Below are 24,043 nucleotides of genomic sequence, written 5' to 3' on the forward strand. Positions count from 1 at the left end.
TTCAATTTTGTTTCTAAACCTAGTGTAAATCCTTGGTCTGTTCTATTTCTTGAAGTATTTTTGCGATTTTCATTTATTTATTTTACATAATCTTCGATTTTGAGGCTAACAAATAAATTGATGAAGGTGAAGACGAAAGGGATTATTGATTTAGAGAAGACAAATTTGCCAGACAGTTGTGTATGGTGACTTTTGGAAATAAGGAGGCAATGAGGCCTTAAAAAAAAAAAAAAAATTAGCAGTACAATGTTTTAGGGGCTTTTCGATGAGTCAATCGTATTGAAGTCCAGCTACCATCAACGCCCAATTTTAAATCAAGTCACACTTTTTAAATATAGAACTACTTTTCGATCAATTAAACCAAATGCACCAAGCCTTTTGAATGAATAAGATTAACACCCAACTAAATATAGGCTCCACCTAGCACGAGAAGCGATTATTCTATTGCTTATCATTTCTTGGCTAAAGTCATATAGGTCTTATAAGGTCTATGTTTTTTTTGTAACAATATATAATACGAATACCTGGGCAGCAGAAATTCCAAAGGCCTTATGTAGCATAACATTTTATAGTATCTTTTTTTTACTTCAATCTTGGACCAGCTTTTGGTACACTGAACATTTTTTTCATCTAAACAGCGCAAAAGAACCTCGATGTCAAAAGCTCTAATTATCAAATATCTACATGACTATGTGAAAAATATCTATATGGATAAATACCAAATATTTACATGATTTAGAAAAGTGGATATAGGAAAAAGGCACATACGCATACTTTTTTTCGGGGGGGAGGCAATAATAACAAAAAAAATTGTTTGATTTTCATTTTGCATAAAAAATGCCAATAAAATCGATAAAATTCGCCTATCAAGAGGACCTGAGCCCAGAGCCCACTCTCTCCCCTGGATTTGTGCACGCAAAACATACTGGCAAAAATCCAAAAATCTAAGCGTCTTGAAGCCCCCAAAAAATAAGAGGATACTGAACCATTCGATAGAACTAGCTTAGTTCGAGGGAGTGTGCTGTAAATTGAAGTTTTACAAACATTGTCACATAATGCCTTTTCAATTGTCGGGCTGAACATGGACAACTGAATAAAACATGGATTAGTTAAGTACAAACGTCTTGTTGATTTTTAGATATTTTAATATAAATTATTTGATTAATTTGTGTAATTATGCTGGTGAATTTAAGAATGAGTCATCCTTTCCTCGCCTCTCCCAGATACGACATGTTCAAACAACTATAAATTTTGAAACATTTAGCAATATTAAAAATATTAATTTGATGTATTAATCCTAGAAAAGATTCGGCTATTTTAAAGGTGTATTCCGTAACGAATAAAACAGTCAATCTCCCTACACAAAGGCAAGTAAGCTTGCCAAGAACTGTCGTATGCGTGAATCATATCAACTCTGTTGAACGGCTAAAATCAGTAGTTAAGGCCGAAAGGAAATCGAACCGGATTATGGGGCTTTCTTTGAAGAAGACAAAGAAAAACATAACAAAAATTCAAATTTTGATTATTTTCTAGTAGCAAAAACTGGTAAAGAGAAAAAATGTATAGTTCATATTGGATGATTCTTCAGTCGAGAGAATAGTTAATGCTTGGTAAGAGAATAATTAATTGCTGGGAACTATATACAGGGCGCACCTTATAGCTCGCTCTGGAGAGGGGGGCTACGGTAGCATGAGCAGCATTTCGGTTAAATTGAGGTAGAGAAACATTTTATTTTTTATTTTAATAATGATTCGACGTGCTGATATTAGATACCTGTTTTTTTGGTTAATAAATCTATATTTTACAAGCGCTTCTTCGTTAGCAAGATCGTTAAAACTAACATGTTTATTTAGCAAAAAGCATATCATAGTGTTTATTTTGTAGATTATATTGCGTGTATGGTCATTTTATCTTAAATTTTGTGTTTTATATTACACGCTTCCTTGCGTAATGTCCGCAAACATTAGAGCACAAAAATCAAGCTTTCCAAAATTTTATTTAGAATAACTCGAGTAATTGACAAAAAAAGTTTAACTTTCAAGTTTTTTTTTGTAAAAGACAACATTTTAAATCAGAAATGTTTGCTTAACAAGCTTATAGTATATTTGTGGTTGCTGCCTTGCGCACTTCATAGCATAGTATCTACATTCATAAATGCAAAAAATCAACTTTGAAGGACGTCAAAGAAGATTTTTTAGGCATTCATTTAGAATAAATTGTGTAATTGAGAAAAAAATTTATAAAATTTTGGGTTGTTTACCAACAAGCCCTATCCCTCTATACTGATATTGCTGATGTTGATCTTTCTCCAGAGGAGGTTTTAGGAGATGAACAGAGAGGATACTTGCCCCGGGCGTAGAAATTTTAGGGGCGGAAAATTTCAAATGAATTATCTAACGGTTATAATCATTTTGTATTTTTTGAAATTTTATTTTCTTTAAAATAAAGTACAGGGTGCAGCCAATAAATGAACATTATTAATAATATAAAAACAAATTACAAGACAAATAATAATTAAATAATAAAAATTAAAATACTTAAATGAAAAACTAATCATAATTAAATGACTTAAATAATTAATAAATTAAAAATAGTTTTGTTGATAAATGAAAATTTTGTTAAAATTTGGCCTGGAGATTTTGTGGGAGGGGTGCTAATCAAGATTTTGTCCTGGGTACAAGAGAGACCAGAACCAACATTGTCTTTCTCTTGTTGGTTTTAATTTAACTTCAGAAAAAAAACTGTACCGTATACTTTTTTGAGAGGACCAGAGAAAAATGTTTGGCCCTTCCCTCACCCGCAAAATCCTCTTGCCCCTCTCCACAAAAAATCCCTTTTCATTAAAGTTTCAGCTCATCCCCAGCCTTGAGACAAAACAGGGTATATTCTCTTGTGATGATTGGAAACCAACTATATTCCGATTGTAAAAATACTCCGAAAAAATATTGGCTTCGGCTACCAGTTGTATAGCCTCATGTGATTGGGTATGTGTTACGAACAATTACCAGTTACATGAAGTGAGATTTCCAACAGCATAATAAGGGTTTTTGTTTATTAGTTTTTTTTTTCCATTTGAGGAATTTTTTATTCAGAGACAAAAGGAAGAAATAAACTTCACAAAAGTTTGATATCGATAATATTAGTGTTTATTTAAACCCTGACAATAATCGTTTGTCAATAACTGAAATCACTTATTTATCGGAGTTATCAAATAACAAAATTTAATCCCCTTTTGAATTTTATTTTATTTTCTTCTTCTATTTTATGTTTCCATCCAAGAGAGGAAAAGGGGTTTGAAAAGAGAATATAATCCTTCGGCTCGACTGAAAGAAGAAGAAATAATACCAATAAATTAAATCAATAATATAGGTATTTAAAGTCTTCCGAAAATTAGTAATATCAGTTATAATCAACAACTAAAAGGTTGACATTGGTAATATTGGTACTCTCAAACTCTCCCCAAAATTGGTAATATCGGTAATAACCAATATTATCAAAATCGTTAAATATTCAGTTTTGATTTTCTATTGAATTTTTTTCTTCCATCTATTTAATTTTTCCATTGAAGAGAGAAAAAAGAGGTCGAGTTATAGAAGTTGTGCATCCAAGATTGACTTCAACTGTTCACTTGCACAATTTTATTGAGACTTTTACTCGTATCGCGTAGCGAAATGTCTGATATTGATAAATAAAACATTTTTTTTTAGTCTAGACTAAAGAAGCATTCGGAAAAAAAGCGAGATCTTGTTGGTAGTTTATCCTACTATTGGACACAAGGGAGGAGGGGGCAAATTCCTTCCCTTAATGGTAAAATTTTGTTATAAGTTTTTTTTCATTTTTTTTAAATCAATGTTATAATCATTACCGTAGGTTTTTACTTCATAATTTCTTATAGGTTATTTTTTTTCGACTGAATAGAAAATGTAATAAAAATGAAACCGGGAACAATTTCCACTATTCTGTACTTACATGCCCTCAAATTATAAAAAGAAAATGTTCTAATGAGCAAGAAATTTTAAGGCCATAATAATAGTGAGACCCATTTACTAGGGAGGCAGCCATCCTTGATTTGCCTAGAAATTGCTATCAAAAATGTAATAGAAGGGGAAGGGACGCAAAATGTGCCCCTGTGGTTCAGTCTCACCTACGGACGGTTCACTTACCATCGCCAGTTTTTTTTTTTTTTTTTTTTTTTTTTTTTTTTTTTTTTTTTTTTTTTTTTTTTATTCATTAGGAATTGTTAGCCAATATGTGTGTCTGTCTGTGACTATCTTTATGGTTTGTAAAAAAAAAGGAAAGAAAATTACCTAAAATTCTGTGAAGTCATTCTTGACGGAAAAGTCTGTCCTTGCGCAGGCATATTCACTGGATTTTGCCCATTCAAGGGCATCACCCCTTTATTTGGCATTCTTTGCATACTATTCGGCACAAACTGCCCACTAGGCATTTGTCCTGAAGCAAACTGACCTTGCATAGACTGACACTGCATCATATTCATACCCATGGTAGGTTGCGACCCAGTCATAGAAATGTTACTTTGCTGGCCGTTAGGTCCATGCATGTGGTGAATCATTTGGTTTGGCATAACACTTTGGTTTAAACCGGGTTGGTTCTGAGCACTTTGGCACATTTGACTTTGATTGGAACCTGATGCATTTTGGACTTGACTTTGGTTCATATTTGACATTGGACTACCAGAGGGAATCATCTGTGCTTGTACATGGTTCATATTCGGACTCGGTCCAGGAGTTGGTGTCATTTTCTGCCCATGAATGTTCTGCATATTTGGACCCGAGTTTGGACTCGGTCGAGGCATTTGCACAGATTGATTGTTTTGATTTTGCATATGATGTATATGATGTTGAGGCATTTGGGGACTTGGTCCAGGACCCGTCATCATAGGAGACATCATCTGACCCATTGGAGATTGAACGTTCATAGGAGAGTGAATGGCACTGTTCATATGGTTCAGATTGGTGCCACTATGACACTGCGTATTATTGACCTGCTGACTTAATGTATCTTGCTGACCAGATTTAGCTAAGTTCATTTGCATATGTTGACCAGTTACCTAGAATAGAGAATTTTTTAGTTAATTTTTGTCAGACAGAAATGACATGAATTATCTTTCATCAAACATTCTTATGAGCATTCCCTTTTTTTTATTTTGGCTACTTTTGGGACGGGTCATTAAACCTAGAGTTTGTTACCATGAAGTGTTTGATAGTCATAGTAGGAGCGATTGTGGTAACTATATTCGTCAAAGGAAAAGTTACCGTAGGAGAAGTCTAAGTTGGAGCAGTAGTGGCAGGAATAGCCATGGAACGAATCCTTTAGCAACTTGTCACCAGCAAAGTAAAAGACTAGTTACGCACTGATAAAATAATAAATTATTATGAAATTTGGTGTACAACACAAGGGGGACCAAATCACGAAACTTTAGGAGGGGACCAAGGATTTTTCTTTCATTTTCTTAAAATACCTAAAATGTGTTTCTCAAAATCTAAGGGGGACAATTTCCCCCCTACCTCCCCAATAACTCATTCAAATCATATCAAACATTGGTCTACTTAACTTGCACACTACTGTCCTATGAAATTTCATTATTTTAGAGATGTTTACAGAGGGGAAAGAACAACTAATCGATAAATCAATCAACTCCCAATCAATAAACGGTCTATCTTTAATCAAGAGTTAATACCAAGTTATCTCCTAATAATTTAGTTATGAATAACTACATCTAAATCGAGGAGCTAAAGAAGGGGGGGGGTGGAAGGTATGAGACTAACCGGATAAAGGTCACAGAGCGGTATTATGGTAAAATACCGTTTTATTCATTTGTTTCATTTTATGTCAAGCGCAATTTGGCATATAGATGGGCACAATCGATAATTTGGAGTCAGAAGAATTTTGGGGGGTTCAGGTCTTTCATAAAAAAATTTTTCGTTCAGATATTCAAACGTGTGTGTTTCCATGTCTATTTTTATTCCCTAAAAATATTCAATGGTCGGTCCTCCCAAGGGAAGAAGTGCCACTCGGATGGTCCTTTATGCAGAGGTGCGAGTGAGAAGTGGACCGTGTAATCTTCAACTAGGCTCGGACGAAAAAGACGATTATAAAAACAGCTGACAGTTCCTTGCCAGGTTCTTCCAACAACAGCTTGGTAAAAAGAAGCAATAAATATCGAAGACCACATTCAACTAAAGAAGACGCGATAGATTTTATCTTCCAATTAGGAACTGGTACTGCCAAATTTCCAAGGGCGGATCCAGGATTTTTTTTCGGGGGGGGGGGGTTACTAAATTTTTGACTCAGTTCTCGACTAATTTTACTGATTTTTACCTCGGTTTTACTAATTTTCGACTCGGTCAAAAATTTCGGGGGGGGGGGGGTTCAAATTGGGTAACCCCCCCCCTGGATACGGCCTTGCAAATTTCCCCTGAAAATGCTTGTTCTATACCCATCGAAACAGAAAACTAGAAAGAGGGTGAAAAATAAGACCATCGTTTATCTCTTTAAGCCAGTACTTTCCTCGCTTCCAAACTGTCACATTTTCTTAAGTACGACTGCCCACAGGAGGATGGGAGCTAATATTGACCGGAACAGCCCCCACCGGAAAATGTGATCTCAACATAACCCTTTCCCTCCTAAGGCTGAAACCTATGTGAACAGGGTATTTCGGTATTTATAGTAACTGAATGGGAAGACGGATGGACACTCGAGATCTTAAAGACAGGAGGAACACGAGGAGTCGAGGACACTTTTCATAACTAGTGATTTAAGATAGTTTATTTTTAGATAAAAGCATCCGGGATTTTCATAAGCCTTAAAGTGCATCCCAAAACATTTATAGAGCATGGCACAAAGGTCCTTCATGTCCATTACGCAAAGGTAATTCCCCGCTGTGTATTTACTAAAAACTGTAATTAGATATGAATAAAGAAAGAAAAACGTAGATTTCATCAACTTTTTCAAAACTTTGTTATTTTCTGAAATTAATTAAAACATTAAAAAAAACTAGAGCTAGATCATATTCTGCATTTAAAAAAAGCTACATTTTATGAGGTCAAACAAAGAGTCAGACAAAGAATAAAGGAAATACCGGTATCTCTTCTGGTCTACCATAACATCAAACCGGAAAACATATTAATTGCCACAATACCCCAGGGTTCTATCCTCTACACAGCTAATGAACATCTTTCAGTGATTTGATACAAAAAGACACATACATATCCAAATCCGATTTTTATTATATTTTTCTTTGTATGCAATCTACAAGGATACAAGCTAATTCTCAAAACTATTAAAACATTTTCTACCTTCGCTGAAGACGATATTACGAAGATCAATGAAGATTTAGATTGCAGATCAATATATATATATATATATATATATATATATATATATATATATATATATATATATATATATATATATATATATATGTGTGACGATTAGCAATGTGTTGACTATAAAAAAGCGATTAATAAGATGTGGTCCCGCTAAATCACCATTCATAAACAAGTGTGGAGGGAGGCAAGAAAGTAGATGAGGAGACACAAAGCAATGTACTTCTACTAAGAAACCAGGGGTACGAATTCACGAAAATGTTGAGGGGGGATTCTTAATGAAGCTAACACTCGAAAAGAAAATTTTTCGAAATCTAGAGGGGAGAGGTAAAAAAGGGAGAAAATACCCATTGGCACCCTTGCAAGAGACAGGATTTGGGGGATGACCAGAGTATTCCATAAGGTTGGTAAGTGGACATGCCAGTATTATACAAATAACATTCCTTGTGCGATGCTCTCTCACCTTGAACATTCTCGGCACTTCCCATCCCCCAAACGCAACCAAAAATACTCGCACGTAAAAGTCATGAAATAATAATTTTGTAACCGACCAACCGAGGTAGACCCATTACGAACGGCCCGTAGTCCCTATTAATTTTTGAAAATATTAAAACTTGCAAAGCATGAATTTTTAATTTAGAATGCCATCCTGCATTAAGCACCAGCCCAGCCCTCCCCCACAATAAAATTCCCTTAATCTCCTAAAATTTCACTTGTACCGACCTCGGCGGTGTCTATTGATGGGAGTATGGAGGCATTTACCCCCCCCCCTCCCCGCAAGACTTTGAGAAATCATTTTTTGGTGTTTAAAATGTATATCAATATATGTATATATATATATATATATATATATATATATATATATATATATATATATATATATATATATATATATATATATATATATATATATATATATATATATATATATATATATATATATATATATATATATATATATATATATATATATATATATGTGTGTGTGTGTGTGTGTGTGTGCGTGCGTGTGTGTTGAAAAATACATCTTGTCCCCTCCTCCTAATTTCCATCAATTGCCCACCCACGGTTATTCTCGTTTATGTTAGACGTCCTACACGTTACTCAAACAAATAGATAATTAAATATAATTTTTGTTTAAATAAATAATTTGCGCACTTAACACCTAAGCGTACAAAGTCAAGCGTAATCGCTTCACTTAAATAAAAGGCTTGAACACCCCATCACATTCTTCCTAAATGTGTTGGTTTAACTACAGAATAGAAGTAGAAGGGCAAAGCACCCCTGCGACTTTATAAATAGCTTAATTTGTTGTGTCTGGTGGATTTTCCGCGGTCCCCTTGGTTAAATACTAGTTCAATGAAACATGTGGATTGATTTCGTCAAAACGATGAATGAACAAGGGAGAACAATATCTCCCTCAACTGGGCTTCATTCCTTTCTCAAGGTCGCAGGACTCGATTTTTTTCTACCTGATAATACTATAAAAGACAAATTGGCCATTTGTCTCATGTTTAATTTATGTTTTTAATATCAAAATTGTATTTACTAATGAATATATTCATTTAATGTCATAGACAGATTGTTCCTTACTATTTTTAGTGTTATTAATCAATGCCGTGACGCGGGGGAGGCAGTGGCTTGTTAGAAATCTTCCTTTTTAAGACTAGTATCAAATACTTTAAATAATACAACGTGGTTTAAAAGAACATACAACTTACTGAGGATGGAAGTGATCCTGACTGGGAATTTCAGAAGCTAAATTAACCAAGTTCTCTTTGGTAATTTTTTTTCTAATCAAAGCACTAGCTTCTGTACACTGATATTTTCTCAAAATAAGGACTAATTCCCAAAAAGCCTATCATAGACGTAAAGTACTTAATGTCTCCCATTAGGGTTTCGGTTCTATATCCGGTTTAGTTACAGAAAAACGACAATGTTCATAGCTATAGCCTATAGTTAAAACCTATTCTTATTATTAAGTTCTTCTCCAGCTCAAAAGTAACGTTTTTTATTTATTTATTTGTGAATGTTAAAAAATGTGGACTTGACGTTTGAACTTGGTTGAACCAGTTGAATAACTAGGTTATAGTTAATAATTCAATATTTTATTTATGAGTTTAATGTCATAGTTGTATTTATAAGTTTAATGAGAATTCAGTTATTGTGATAGTTAGATACAGAGAACACTAGAAACGGAAGAATTTCCGGTTTGTTGTGTTTTAACCTGACACGACAATTAAAAAGCATTGAATCACTAGAGGGATTTTTTTTTCGATGGGCGACAGAGAAGTAATGGCATTAAAAATCAACATTCCTGCATGTTTTTTCACTAACAACTGGAAAAACGAAAAAAAATATTAAAAAAAAAATTTAAGAACAGAAAAAAAACTGGTACTGGTGCATTATACGGACACTTCTAAAAAGTCAAGTTTGGTTGATGCTACTGAAATAAAATAAAATAGGATGAATATATAATAGTTTATAAACAAATTTGGGCCATATATTTGCACATTAAGGGGGTGGGGGTGTAAAGCATGGCATATACTAAATACGTAACCTACCCTAACTTAGGTACATTTTCCCCCTTAAACCCCCCAAAAACAATGGTTTAAATATTGTAAATCATTGAGAAACCACGGCTTTGCAGTCATTTATGTATAGCGGTCTCTTGAGAATAACCTGTTTGACGGGTTTCGTTGTACAATATACAAAAGTGTCCGTATAACGCCCCAATACCAAAAAATTTAGTCCTTATAACTTTTGTCCTATCTCTGACGGTTATTGAGAAAAATTCAAATTAGTAATAAAACAACTTGAACTATCTTTTTTGTTGCCGTTGGTTGGAAATACTAAATATAAATGTTAACAACCCTCAATATTTTTTTTAATTAATGTCAAAAATTTAAATGCCAGTCCTCCCCCCTAAGTAATAGTTCCACCAACCTCGCTTCCATAGTAGGACACCCTTGAATTTAGAGCTTAAAAAAGAAAATTTGACATTTCATCAAATTTGACCCAGGTAGCCTGCGTGTGAATACAAATTGAGAATTTGTTCAGTACCAATGATCACTTATCTGGAGGGCACATTTTTTGTTCAACCGTGACAATTTCAACAGAAATTCTTGACACCAAACCCGATACAATTCTCCTCCGCCTATGCCTGAATTTCAACCTCGCCTACAGGTGAGTAGAATAGCGCGGGGTGGATCCAATAAGAGAAACTATTGCTCTTCTCCTATGTTTGATTTTTTATTATTAAGCTAATCGGGCATACCGGGTAGGTTAACTTGAGCTTGGGCATTCTTAATAAGCCTGGGTATATATACCAACAAGAAATCAGGATTGCAATGCTGATTATACAGTAAAGAGGTGAATCAACAATAGCCAGAAGCCGTTATTAATTTACAGCTTAAAGTCCACTGATAACATCATCAAATACGCTTTACAACCTCAAATATTATTTAAATATGAGCTTTACAGAAAAGAAATATATAAAAGAATCATCACTGATAATACCTATAATTTACAGCATTCAAAACTTGAAAAAAAAAAATTCGGAAGTTGATAAAAGCAACAAAAAGGTCGGCAGCGCTTCAAGATACAATAATCTGGACAACTAGTTTTAAACAGACAAAAATCAAGGCGGGTATGTCGTGCAAAATTGACAGAAATTGGCAAGCATATCGACCCAAGTTGCAAATAATAAACCAGTCACAACTCTTGACGCTTAGTAACTAAAACCTGACCTCTGGCTATAGTTCCACATTAAATGTATTTTTTTCAAGTAGAGGTATGTTCATTATTGGTTTCTGCTACTGCAAGCTGGGTTTCACGTACGAAAAATTTGCAAGCCGCTTCCTGAAATCATCTTAAACATACCTGGAAATATGAGGGCTAAGTTCCTGAAAGATCTCTAAGGAAAGTACACCCCAATCCAGGGACGTACAAATCTCACGATTTTTTTCATTTTCCCATAATTTTCTGATTTTTCTCACAGAATAATGGGTTTGAAGGATTTGGCCCCCCCCCCCGAAACAAATTCCTGCGTACGTGCCTGCCCCAATCCTAAGGAAAGACCTATGTACACCAGGGACATTTGCATTTTGTAGCTCCGCGCTTCTGACTAAAAGGCTTAAATTTATTTAGAGGATCGAGTAAGTAGGCAATAGGGTTCTTTGGACCAACCCCCCCCACTCAATACGTCTATATTTACCATTTTCAAATACAACTTCCAGTACTTTTCATGGAATTGGCTTTCAAAGCCCCCTCCATATAAATTACAGGATGTAAGCCAAGGGCAGACTAAAATTAAATATGCAAAAGAGCCAAATAATTACCGAAATCTTAAGACAAAATGTAAATAATTTGTTTCAGGGGAAATGGACTGAGCACTTACGTGAAAGGGGCTCAAAGGCCTCTTGTGTACGATTATATTAAGCCTGGAAAGCATCAGATTTTTGCATACTTTAAAACACCTTTTATTCTACAATCCTATTCCATGTCCGCAATGAGCACATTCCATAAATGATAATCCCCGTTTTCCTACTTTGTTTAAAGAAATGGTAGCACATTAAAGACCCGGGACCCCCAACAAAAATGACCTGAGGTTATAAAGGACCACCGATGACACGAGTGTCAAAAGTTTTTTGACGGGTTTGTAGATCCAAATGTAAGAAGTTGGTTTCTCTTAATAGTCTCTTTTCTTCGGGGGGGGGGGGGGAGGGGGGTCATCAGCAGACCGTTAAAGCGGATGGGATATGAGGTACGAATCAGAATGCTTATTTCCTATTTATTCAAAACAATTTTTATACTGAAGCTAAATCATAAAATATCCATTCAGCTAGCTCTACTACTTTCATTAAAATATCGAAGAAAGTTTGTCCGGAAAGCGACTATGTAGGGGAGGGTGGGGATGGTAAGTCACTGGGGCAGGTTGAACACTTGTATATTTGTCTGCCATCTGTTGAAAATAAAATCGGAAACTCCTACTGAATGTGAGGAATTACAGTGCAGTCATGCCATGAAAAAAATGACAGCAGTAGCCTCCATATGAAAAGAGTGGACAAAACTTTTCTAGTTTTTGGTGAGTTTTTTTCAGAACTGTTGCTAGACTTAATGTTGTTTTGAGACAGAATGAGAAGGTCAGTCTCAGAAATGATTCCAGGATAGAGCAGCCTATTAATTGGTTTCCTTTTAAGCTTGGAAGCAAGCTCTCAAAATTATTAGTTTTTCTTGGTGCCGTGTTTTTGTTTGTGCATCCTGTGTGGGGCAGATTGGGCATTTTTCTGGGGGGCATGTTGGTCACTTTGAAGGTGCACTGTTCAACCTGCCCCACTGGGTGAAAAAAAATCACATTTTTGCTATAAGTACAGATCTTTATCATTATTTGTGGTTATCATTATGTCATCTTTCTAGGCGAGATCCAACAGACATGTGGACTTACAATAGAAACAAAAATGGGACCATTCCCCCAGAAGTCATGAGACAAGCTGTGCAAAAAGTACAGGAAGGTGGAAAATTTGCCACCATTGCACGCGAGATAGGTATCCCCCACTCGAATCTAAAACACGATGCCCAGAAATTCCCTGAAGAAGGTCGTACAAGTGCAACCAATGTTAGTAATGTTACGCTAGATCAGTTTGTGACACGGTATAAAACATGCATAGTTTTCACGGCTGAACAAGAGAAAAGAGCAATATCTTGTCAGAGCATCCCATCTTTACCACAGACTGTCACCAAAAGAAGTCTGAACCTTGGCATTTGAGTTTGCAGAGAAACTCGGTAAGGATATTTGTCATTGGGAAGAAGCTAGAACAGCTGGTAAGGACTGGCTCTGGGCCTTCTGACAGCATGGCCCAACAGTTTCTCTCAGATCTCCTGAAGCAACAAGTATTGCAAAGGCAGCTGCTTTTAACAAACCTGTAGTCAATGCTTTTTTTTTTTACACATATGAGGAACTGTTGCATAAACATAGTTTTACTGCTTGTGATGTTTGGAATCCAGACAAGACTAGCCCCACTACAGTTCAGAATTCAAGAAAAATAGTTGCTGAGAAGGGAAATAAACAAGTTGGCAGGATTACATCTGGAGAAAGAGGCATACTAGTTGCCATGTGTACAGCTGTGTCAGCTCAAGGTACTGTTATCCCACCATTCATGATTTTCCCAAGGATAAAGTATCTCCCACATATGATGAAGGGATCTCTGCCAGGGAGTGTGGGTGTTTCTCACCCCTCAGGATGGATGCCTGGAGAGAACTTCATTGGAGCACTTCATTCGCCATGGCAAGCCAAGTGTTGACAGACCAGTGCTGCTTCTAATGGACAATCACGCCAGTCATATTACCATTGAGTCACTTGAGCTTATGAAAAAGTCAAACATTATTGCATTAACCTTCCCACCCCACGCAAGCCATAAACTGCAGGCACTAGACAGAAGTTGTTATGGCCCATTCAAGTCATACTGCAATGCTGCTTGTGATGCATGGATGGCAAAGAATTCAGGACAGCCCATTTCTATTTATGACGTTCCAGAATTAGTTGGAACTGCCTTTTTTCGTGCTTTGACTCCAACAAATATCACCCCTGGATTGAGGGTTGCTGGAATCTGGCACTGCGATCGCCATGTGTTTGGGGATGAGAAATTTCTAGCCGCTGATGTTAACATCAGACCCGAGCCATCCAATATCTCATGAAGAACTGTGTCCGATGCTTTTGATGCAGAAGATAGTTCAAGCCACTCAGAGGCAGAACTAGGGTGTCCGAAAACTTCTCAAGCTCTTGTGGCATTAGTGCCTGCTGCTACTAGTCCAGAAGTAGTAAGACCCTATCCAAAAGCTCCACCAAAAAAATCTGATGCAATCAAACAAAAGAGGGGCAAATTTCAAGTTCTCGCAGATACACTGGTTAAAAATGACTTGATTGAAGAACTGTCAGCTAAGAAGAAAAAAAAAATTGGGAAGCCAGTTTTTAGTGGGATGAGAAACACCAGTAAATCGAGCAAAAAGACTACAGAAGTAAGGGCAATTTTCGCCAAAGCAGATGCGAGCTCTGATAGTGAAAGAGAAATGGTCTAAATGGTTTTCTTTTCTTTCTGAAGTTATGTTGGCGGGAAGTGTAATTTTTTTTTTCCTATTGTTTGTTTTTTTTTCCTATTGTTTCATATTGTTTGACATTACGAGATTCCTCTCTTCTCCTTTGTACAAAATTTATGTATATGTTTTTGTTAAATAAAGTCAAGTCAAGTCTAGGATGATGACTTGGATCTTGATGCTGATATGGATGACATTCCAACTGCAAAGGATGAAATCAGTGTGGGTGATTTCATTCTTGTGGCATTTGTCGGCAAGAACAAGAAAAAATACTTTGCAGGTGAAGTGAAGGAAGAAACGAGCACGGGATATGTTGTGACCTTCCTTTGCCGGAAATCCTTCATTTGTCTTGGGGAGTAGGCTACTCAGTTGAATAAGTCATTTCTACCCTAGTTAACTCGATGTCCTGATCTTACATCCATGCTTTATACGTATTAAATAAATAAAAAAGTTTTTTTTAACTGAAAGTAAGGAGCGATATTAAAACTTAAAACGAACAGAAATCATTTCGTATATCAAAAGGGCTGCCACCTCCTCAACGACTCGCTCTTTACGCTAAAGTTTTTTATTGTTTTAAAAAATAGAGTCGTGAGAAAGAGTCAAACTTTAGCGTAAAGCGCGAGGCGTTGAGGAGGGGGCAGCTTCTTTCATATACGGAATAATTTCTGTTCATTTTAAGATTTAATGTCGCTCCTTACTTTCAGTTAAAAAAACTTACTGTTTTTATTTAATTTCTGAACGTTTTTGAATTAATACAGGTTTTGACTTTGGCTCACTGTATATAAATAATTAAAACAAAATTTGCATACTAATTTTACTTTTTTAGCTAAATGGCTTTCTCAAAATTTTGATCAGACGATTTTCAGAAAAAAAAAGAGTCGGGGGAGGGGGGCTAGTTAACCCCTCCCGATTTTTTCGGTTACTTAAAAAGGTCACTAGAATTTTTAATTTTATTCACGAATATTTTTATTAGTAATAAATATACGTAACTTACGAATTAACTTACGTAACGAACTTCTATATTCGTATATTTTTATTAAGCACATAAAAGGGGTTTTCCACCTCGTCGATACCTCCCTCTTTACGCTAAAGTTCGAATTTTGTTCCAATTCTTTAAGAATGATTCCTGAATCACAAAGGCCGTTTAATTAGAATAAATAGCTCTTATGAAAGTACTAAAAAAACTTTAGTGTAAAGAGTGAGGTATTGACGTAGTTGCGAATAATTTCTATTCGTTTTTTGTTTTAATGTTGCTCCTTACTTCCAGTTGAAAAAACTGCTCCTTACTTCCAGTTGAAAAAACTTGTTTTCTTTATTTAATTTCTTATCGTTTTTTAAATAATGCTGGGAATTTCGGCCGCACCCCTTCATGGAAAACTATTCTCCCATGAAAAATTCCTCCATGGAAAGATCCTCCCACGTGACCTTCTCCCCTCAACCCCCCCCCCCCCCCACCAGAAAAAATCACCCCTGAAAATGTCTGTATACTTCCCAATACCAATGCTATATATAAACAATGGCCAGAGTTCGCAACTTTCAGCCCTTCCTTGGGAGACTGTGGGGGATTAAGTCATCCTGAAAGACAAACTTATTCGATTTTTCAACTATGCTGAACAAAACGGCTATCTCAAAATTTTGATCTGGTGACTTTTGGAAAAAATGAGTGTGGGAAGGGGCCTAGTTGCCCTCAAATTTTTAATATCAGTTAAAAAGGGCACTAGAACTTTTAATTACCGTTTGAATGAGCCCTCTCGCGATATTCTAGGACCACTAGGTCGATACGATCAGCCCTGGAAAAAAAATAAATAAACACGCATCCGTGATCTTTTTTCTGGCAAAAAATACAAAATTCCACAGTTTTGCAGATAGAAGCTTGAACCCTCTACAGTAGGGTTTTCTAATACGATGAATCTGATGGTGTGATTTTCATTAAGATTTTAGAAAATAAGGCAAATATTCTCAGGCTCATAACTTTTGATGGGTAAGACTAAACTTGATGAAACTTGATTTATATATCTTAAATCCGCATAAAAATTCGATTTTTTTTATGTATCTAGCGGTATAGAAATTACTAAGTAAGGAGTGGCCGCTCCTTACTTTTGAACACGCGGCATTAATGTGGACAAAGTCCATTTAGAAATATGCAGAATACATTAACTTCACCTCAACACGACCCCTTTAAGAATAAACAAGAGGCCCAAGGTTGTGTCAAATATTCTTGCCATCTCATGAACGCCTATAAACGTTTAAACGTTTTCGGCCATTACTTTAAAAGGGCCTTCACATTTCAAGGACATCGCATTATGTTTAATGTGAAGTTCTGTCACGTTTCGTGTTAAGGCTCTAGCACCATCTCCCTCCATATCGATCAGTCCCCAGGAAATCATAACGCTACTTTTATAATAAAATAAAATAGATAGAATTACTTTCTAGCTAGCACAAATTCAAGTAGTTTTCTATATCCTTTGTGATACGTCAAAATAAAAAAAAGTTGAAATTTGTTTAGCTTCTTCCGTCAAAGTTCTTACGTGCCGTTTCGTATTAAGGTTAAGTTGACGCAAGGTCTTACGAATGAGTTATTAAGAATTGCATTAAGTATGAAGGAATGGAACGCCAAAATCCCGTGTGAACCATCCTCAATGCTCTTCCAAAAAATTCCTCCGAAATTTGTTTTGTTCAATAAAAATTCACCTAACTGATCTTACCTGGAGATACTGGCCATTCTGACTCATAGCCATTTGTTGAGTTTGCTGCAAAGAGCCTTCGCCGTTAAAGGGACTCATCTTCTGAGAGTAATGCATAGACTGAGATTGAGGGAACTGAGCAGTCGATGAGTTCATATTCGTGTTGTAACCTAAAAAGGAAAAAAAAAGAAAAAGTAATGAAAATATGAAAAAGTAATAAAAAATCGAGTAGCTAATGAATTCATATTTGTGTTGTAACTTAAAAAAGAAAAAAAATGTTATAATAGTATACAAGATAATAATAACAATAACCGAGTAGTCGATTTGCTCACATTCACGAGTGATCTAAAACTAAAAATAAAAACTTAATAATAATAAATCATTTATTTTGTCAACCCCTGCCAAATCGAGGATGCGAAATTTAAAAGGAGGTGAGTTTTGTTTTTGAAATCTACCTTTTTATCCATTTCTAGGTATTATCCCAAAATATTCCTAAAGAAGAGCACCCTCCGTTGCCACCCTTAGGGACTCCCCTAATCAAACATAAAATCAAATAAAGTGTAATTCAAGGTCAGGGGTAACGGCGCATCCAGGTTTATTTTTTCGCGGAAAGTAACAAAAAACTGAAAAAAAAAACATAAAAAAAAATTATAATATGAATTTTTGCTACTTTTTCACAAGTCACAAAAACTTCGGGGGGTGAAAGAAATCCTGAAACCCCCTGGATATGGCCTAGATTAGAGGTGATACCAAAAGATTCCTTTTTGACTCCCCACCACTTAAAAAAAGACGTTACATTTTTAGGAAAGATGCCAAAATTCTTTTAATTGATGGAAATTTCTTCTTCTTTTCGCTCATTAACAACTAAGCGTGCAGTTTCAAACTATCATGATAGCAATAATTTTTACAAAATATCCCGATATATTATACGGACCTTATATTTAGGATTTAATTTATAAACTACACAAAAAAGAACATAATTCAATCCCTGGTAACAACAGATCCAACTAATCGGAGGGTTAGGGTCAGATAATCTTTCAAGGACAGTGCAGGGGTGGATCCAGGATTTTTTAGGGAGGGGGGCGCAAAATAGGTTGATCCGATAAAAAATTTAGGGGGGGCGCAAAATAGGTTGATCCGATAAACTTGCGGTAGGAGCAAGTTTAAGTAACGCAAACTTGAAATAATTAAGTAAATTACACTACTTTAGACTACGCTAGGGGGAGGGGTGCCCCCTCCCCCCTGGATCCGCCACTGGGACAGTGAATACAAATACTGAAACAAATGTGTAAGCCACAAATTTCAATTTTCCTAGATGCGGAAAGTAACCCATGTACTAATCTTGGAGAAGGAATTTACCATTCCATCTTCCTTCTGTGTGTACTTATTTAGCCTTTATATCACGTATTGTGAGGAGAAAGAGCAATTCCCTTTCCCTGATGTCCATTATAAGACCCACTAAAGAAATCTGTCCGTAAAGGTTGGATTAATGCAAACCAATAGTAGAGGCAGTTTAGGTTTGTTTACCAAATTTGGTATAAACATCTTAAACAATATTTTGAGGCAAAATTTTTTAATTTAGGTAAAATCAAAAGACTCAAGAAACAAATTTTGAAAATAATGGGTCTATAAACAGGAAGAAAAAAAAAGAACAGTCAAATGACTATTTAGTCTCTTTACAAAATGGTGTACTCAGCGTTGACAAGGTGGGGAAATTAAAGTATTACAAAAATAAAAATAAAAACTAAAATCATAAGAGTAAAACACAAAAACTGGATATTTCGCTCACATACGAAGTGGTCGTCTTCAGTAGATAAACTGTTGCAGATAAACAGCAGATAGTGTTTATCTGCTTAAGGGAACTTGGCAAGTGATAAATGTAATACTTTAATTTCCCCACCTTGTCAACGCTGAGTACACCATTTTGTAAAGAGACTAAATAGTCATTTGACTGTTCTTTTTTTCTTCTTCCTGTTTATAGACCCATGAAAACGGCCATGTATGTGACCGAAATATCCAGATTTGTGTGGTGTGTGTGTGTGTGTGTGTGTGTTTCACTGTTAAATAAAAGAATTTTCTTTATTGAAGTGTTATTTATACGTCATGGAAAGACAATGTGGTCTTCGAAAATACCTAGCTAATGCTATATATATATAAATTCAATCTTACCGCCACTGTCAAGTCTAAAGGTCGTATCTGACATTCACATATATATTATAAAACGTAAAAGAAGTTAATTTAAACAATTTTTATCCATTTTTGGAGAAAAAAAATTTGTAGACCCCGCCCCCCGAAAAAATCCTGGATATGGTCCTTGTCTGGTGTTAAAAGAGGGATAAAGTTCAGTTCAATGGATGAACCCCAACGTCCCCCAACGAATCGAAAAGTTTTTTTCAATAATATGCCTCTTTCAATAAATATATATAGCATATCAACGCAAATAATTTCCTAGACCATACTGTCTTTCCTTTTACAGAGTTTAAGGAATGAAAATATAGATAAAACGGGTATAATATTCTAAAATCCGAATATTTCGCCTTCTTGTCCGGAAGCATTTATCACCGAAAAAAAAGAATTAAGCTAAATTAAACAAAATATATAAATAAAAGGAAAAGGAAAACAATAAACAAAACATACATCTTAATAACTGCCAATATAACCATAATAATAGCAAGAACACATAAAAAGATGATAAATTAGGTCATCTCTGGTACAGTTGGAGTGCTTTGTTTCCCTTTTCTACCCGTTTTGTTTAACTTAGCTTATTTCATTTCGGTGGTTCCCTTGATAAAGGCTTAAGGACGTCAAGTCCAAATATTCGGATGTCTTTATTATATAAAGTTTGTTGCTTCTAGTTTGTCTACTGCTTTATTTTAAAATATTAACCGTTTAAATTATATTCGTTTACTCTATATTTTCATTTGTTACATTCTGCATATTAATGCGTAAATCCAGAAAGCTAAAGTAAGCTAACAATTAACAGAGGTAAAATTCTAGTTTAGATACTTTTCACTAACTTGGAAAGGGGTTAGGTTAGGAAAATGAAACTTCCAGGGATGGGTCTACAGACTAAAGTAAGCCCTGGGATGGTTTTTTGAAGTACCTACCTCCACTCCTTCTCCCTATAGAGGGCGGCGACCTTTGATGACCTTTAGAAACCTATGTGTTATAAAAGTGAAACCTTGCAAAACACATCTTCTGCTTAAATGAAGTACAAGAAAACTGTTTTTAGCTTGAAAGCTTTGCTCAATTCTAATTTATGAGGTTTCAAAGATTTGCAAACACATTTCCTAAATTTAGAAAAACCCATTGATATGGCTTAAAATTCTACCCAAATGAAAGGAATTGCATTTTCAGAAATAAAACCAGAGCAAAAGAAAATGATAACTGAAAATTAAGGTAAAATGTTGTTTTTGTCAAAATTTCAATGGGTAGGCCTATAGACCTGTCAAATGGGCAAATTTCTATCAAGGGCGGATCCAGAATTTTTTTTGGGGGGGAGGGGGGGCAAAATAGGTTGATCCTATAAACTTGCGTTAGGAGCAAGTGTAATTATCACAAACTTGCGTTAATTAAGTAGATTACACTGCTTTAGACTACATTAGGGGGGGGGGGCGCCCCCTGGATCCACCACTAATTTCTATGACTTAGAAATTAGAAGAAGATTAACATGGAAGCTTGCCAATACCTTTCCAGAATATGTTTTTGGCCCTGGATTCATTACTGAGTCTAATTTTCCTAACCTAACCCCTTTCCAAGTTAGTGAAAAGTATCTAAACTAGAATTTTACCAAAATTAATAATTATTACAGAAAAAACATTTCACTTCAATACTATTCAACACCAAAAGGAGCTTCTGGGTGTTTATAACTAACTTCTTAATAGAACAGCCTCTTATGAAGTGGTTTATACTTCCTAATGATAAGGCAAATTAACTTTACCATTGAGGGGGTTAAGCCTTTTAATTATGACAGCTTCACATGCAGATTTTAGACATATGATGTCCGACTTCCTTCTCAACTATCTATTGATGGTATAATACAATACTAATGTAGATCATTTTTTTGTGAAGACAAGTCGGGGGAATAATTTCTCATCTGTATAATAAGTTGAACTTACTTATATGCTAATTCACACTTAAACGTAATCTTCGGTCAACAGGTGCCATTTTAGAACCATTAATGCTGAAATGCTCTGGGATATATAGACAGGTGTCACGAGGGTTATAGGATAATTGCACCACCCCCCTCCAAGTTTTGAAAATTCCTTTTTTTGTGTTTTCTTTTAAAAAAAAGTGTCTTACTATACTTCCAAAAATAAATTTTACCCCACGACGGTTTTCGTGAATTAGCACCTTTGATATTCGCTTTTAAGGTGCTAATTCGGGAGGATTTTAGCCATTGTGGCAAAATGACAAATTGCACTCCCAATTTAAAAAAAAATCCCTTCCTTCCTATTATTCTTTCCTATCATATTTATATATATATATATATATATATATATATATATATATATATATATATATATATATATATATATATATATATATATATATATATATATATATATATATATATATATATATATATATATATATATATATATATACTACCCGTAGGCTATATAAATATATTTACATATTACATAAGAAAAATTATCTCACTCTCTCATTATGTATCTTTTACTCAATATTCTACAAATAATTTTAATATATCTACCCCATCCATATCTATGCATCTTGATTTATACTTATTTAATTTTCCTATTTCCTAAGGTAATTGAGAGTCGAAGGCAAATTAAGTTCTTTACGAACTTACGATCCTACTTCCTAAGCTCTTAATGTGGTGCAACGAATATAGTCTGTTATCAAAAGATATTATTTTGCAAGATCATCATTTAGCCCTATTTAGACTCCATCTAATAAGACCCCGTTGCGCCTGGTAGTTTTTTGCAGGGATGTGGAGTCGGCTGTGTAGTCTTTGAAACAAATTATTTCAAAATTACAGTGGGTTCAACTAATAGTATTAAACCTTCTAGGAACTAACCCAGGAGGGGGGCCTGCGTTCACCTTAATTATTATTATTGTTAGGTACCCCAAAAGAAAATAATCTCCTGAGCACATGCCTGAGGTTTGTCATCGCTTTGTATTATTATAGATGTGACTAATTTAATCAAAGAAATGGAGAAGGATAAATAAGACTTTAATAACTAATCTGAACTCACCTTTATTGAAATTGTTTTGATTATCCTGATTCTGGGAATAGTTTTGAGGGCTGGGACCTGGCACGCTAGGACTCTCCGTGTAAATTTGTTTGAATTGACCACCAGGACTTAATTTTGACACAGGCGATAAAGTTAACGTCCGTTTTTCGTTAGAATTTGGATCACTAGGTAAGGGGCTATTGAGTTCCTTCTTCACGTAAGGACTTTCACTTTCATTTAATGGAGATGAGTTTTCACTTCCAACAATATCACTAGTCCTAAAATTAGGTGGAACATTTCTATTATTATACTGTCCATGGTTTTTCTGTTGGTGTTGCTCAGCAAGCTGTTTCAGCGTCATAGCAGCTTGATCATATGCGGGGCGGCCACCTGAGGAAGGCTGCATCTTATCTCGGGATTCCATATCTGCAAATATTGATCAGAATTACATTTCTATTTTTATACAACACAGTGTCTTTCAAATAGTGATCCACGGACTGGTTTCAGTCGCTAGAAACTCCATGGACAGGTAATCGCAAGGGGCGGCCGAGGTCCCAGAAGCTCGGCTATCTCTTTGATGTGAAAATTATGATATGTATTTATGCCAAAAGATTTACTAAAAGCATTGAACTGTGGTTCTTTATTCGGGAGACGAGCGGCTAAAGGCTGTTTAATTATAAACTATCTTGATTTTTTTTTCAGAAAACGATATGTACAAGTTTTTTAAAAAATGACATGACCGTATAAAGAATCTTAAGCAGAAAGAATTAGCTACACAATCTTTGTTGAGTTTATTCCATGACCGACATTTTTATTATTATTTTAACGTAACGTTTTCTTAGAGTAACTGTAAAAACGTTTATTTTTTTTATGAGAATAAAGAGCAACTTTAGCGTTCAGAGTTTAAGTGGTGTCGGCCGCTCCTTAAACCCCCTGTCTTTACGCCATTTTTTTCTAATCCTTTAAAAATGTTCAAGGACATGGGCAGTTGGAATTGAATGAAAAGTACATTTCACAATATCTGAAGAATAGAAGATTGTATTGATTTTTTTTGTCTTAAAAAATTTCTCTTTGCACTTCATTTAAATTCAAACGTTACAAAAGTGTATTGATGTATTTTCACCTTAAATATTTTCGGTCTACATTTTAATTTTTAAGGTTTTGTTTTACATTTCTAGGTTCAAACGTTTCAAAGGGCAATTGGTTGCACATGTGTTGTACCCATGAATGATTTCGGCACAGCCTTACAAAACTTGAGCGCAAAGACCAGGAGTTTAAGGGACAGGCCCCTCCCCTCTCTATATGAGCAAGTATGCTAACACATAAACATACGCAGAATGTTTATGGGTTATGCATCGTTATGCATTTTAACGAGGATGATCTAATAATTAAATCGTTAAGCGCCTATTAATTATATAATAATTAATGGACACAGAATTAATCAACACAGGAGTTTTTCTTATCTTACCTTTGAACTATTTTTAACAAAATGGCTACCTCAAATTTTTTTATCAGGTGTTATTCAAAATATTAGCAAATTATCTTTGTTCGTATTAAAATTATATCACTCAAGTTGACGCGACCGATTCAGAATTCTACTTCTGTTTCAGCTGCTGGCCGATCCATGGACGTAAAAGGTAAAAAAAAACTGGTATAATTTACATGAAAAAAAAAAACAAGTGGATAAATTAACAAATAGAAAAAGGCTGCTCTGTTT

At 35.1% G+C, this 24,043-nt stretch overlaps 1 protein-coding gene across 2 annotated transcripts in view; it reads right to left on the reverse strand.

Moving 5' to 3' along the window:
- The window catches only part of LOC148953464 (uncharacterized), a 78,954-nt gene that overhangs the window by 14,060 nt on the left and 40,851 nt on the right, over positions 1 to 24,043 (reverse strand). For both annotated transcript variants that reach the window (XM_089088546.1, XM_089088547.1), the window contains 3 exons: positions 22,348 to 22,752; positions 17,147 to 17,295; positions 4,308 to 5,071 (listed from right to left, as the gene is read on the reverse strand). In XM_089088546.1, coding sequence (XP_088944672.1) covers positions 4,308 to 5,071; positions 17,147 to 17,295; positions 22,348 to 22,752 — 1,318 coding nt within the window. The remainder of the gene's footprint in view (positions 1 to 4,307; positions 5,072 to 17,146; positions 17,296 to 22,347; positions 22,753 to 24,043) is intronic.

The sequence above is a fragment of the Artemia sp. Qi Xiang Cuo genome, chromosome 4, assembly GCF_049724085.1.
Source record: "Artemia sp. Qi Xiang Cuo chromosome 4, ASM4972408v1, whole genome shotgun sequence".
In the NCBI taxonomy this organism is placed as follows: Eukaryota; Metazoa; Arthropoda; class Branchiopoda; order Anostraca; family Artemiidae; genus Artemia; species Artemia sp. Qi Xiang Cuo.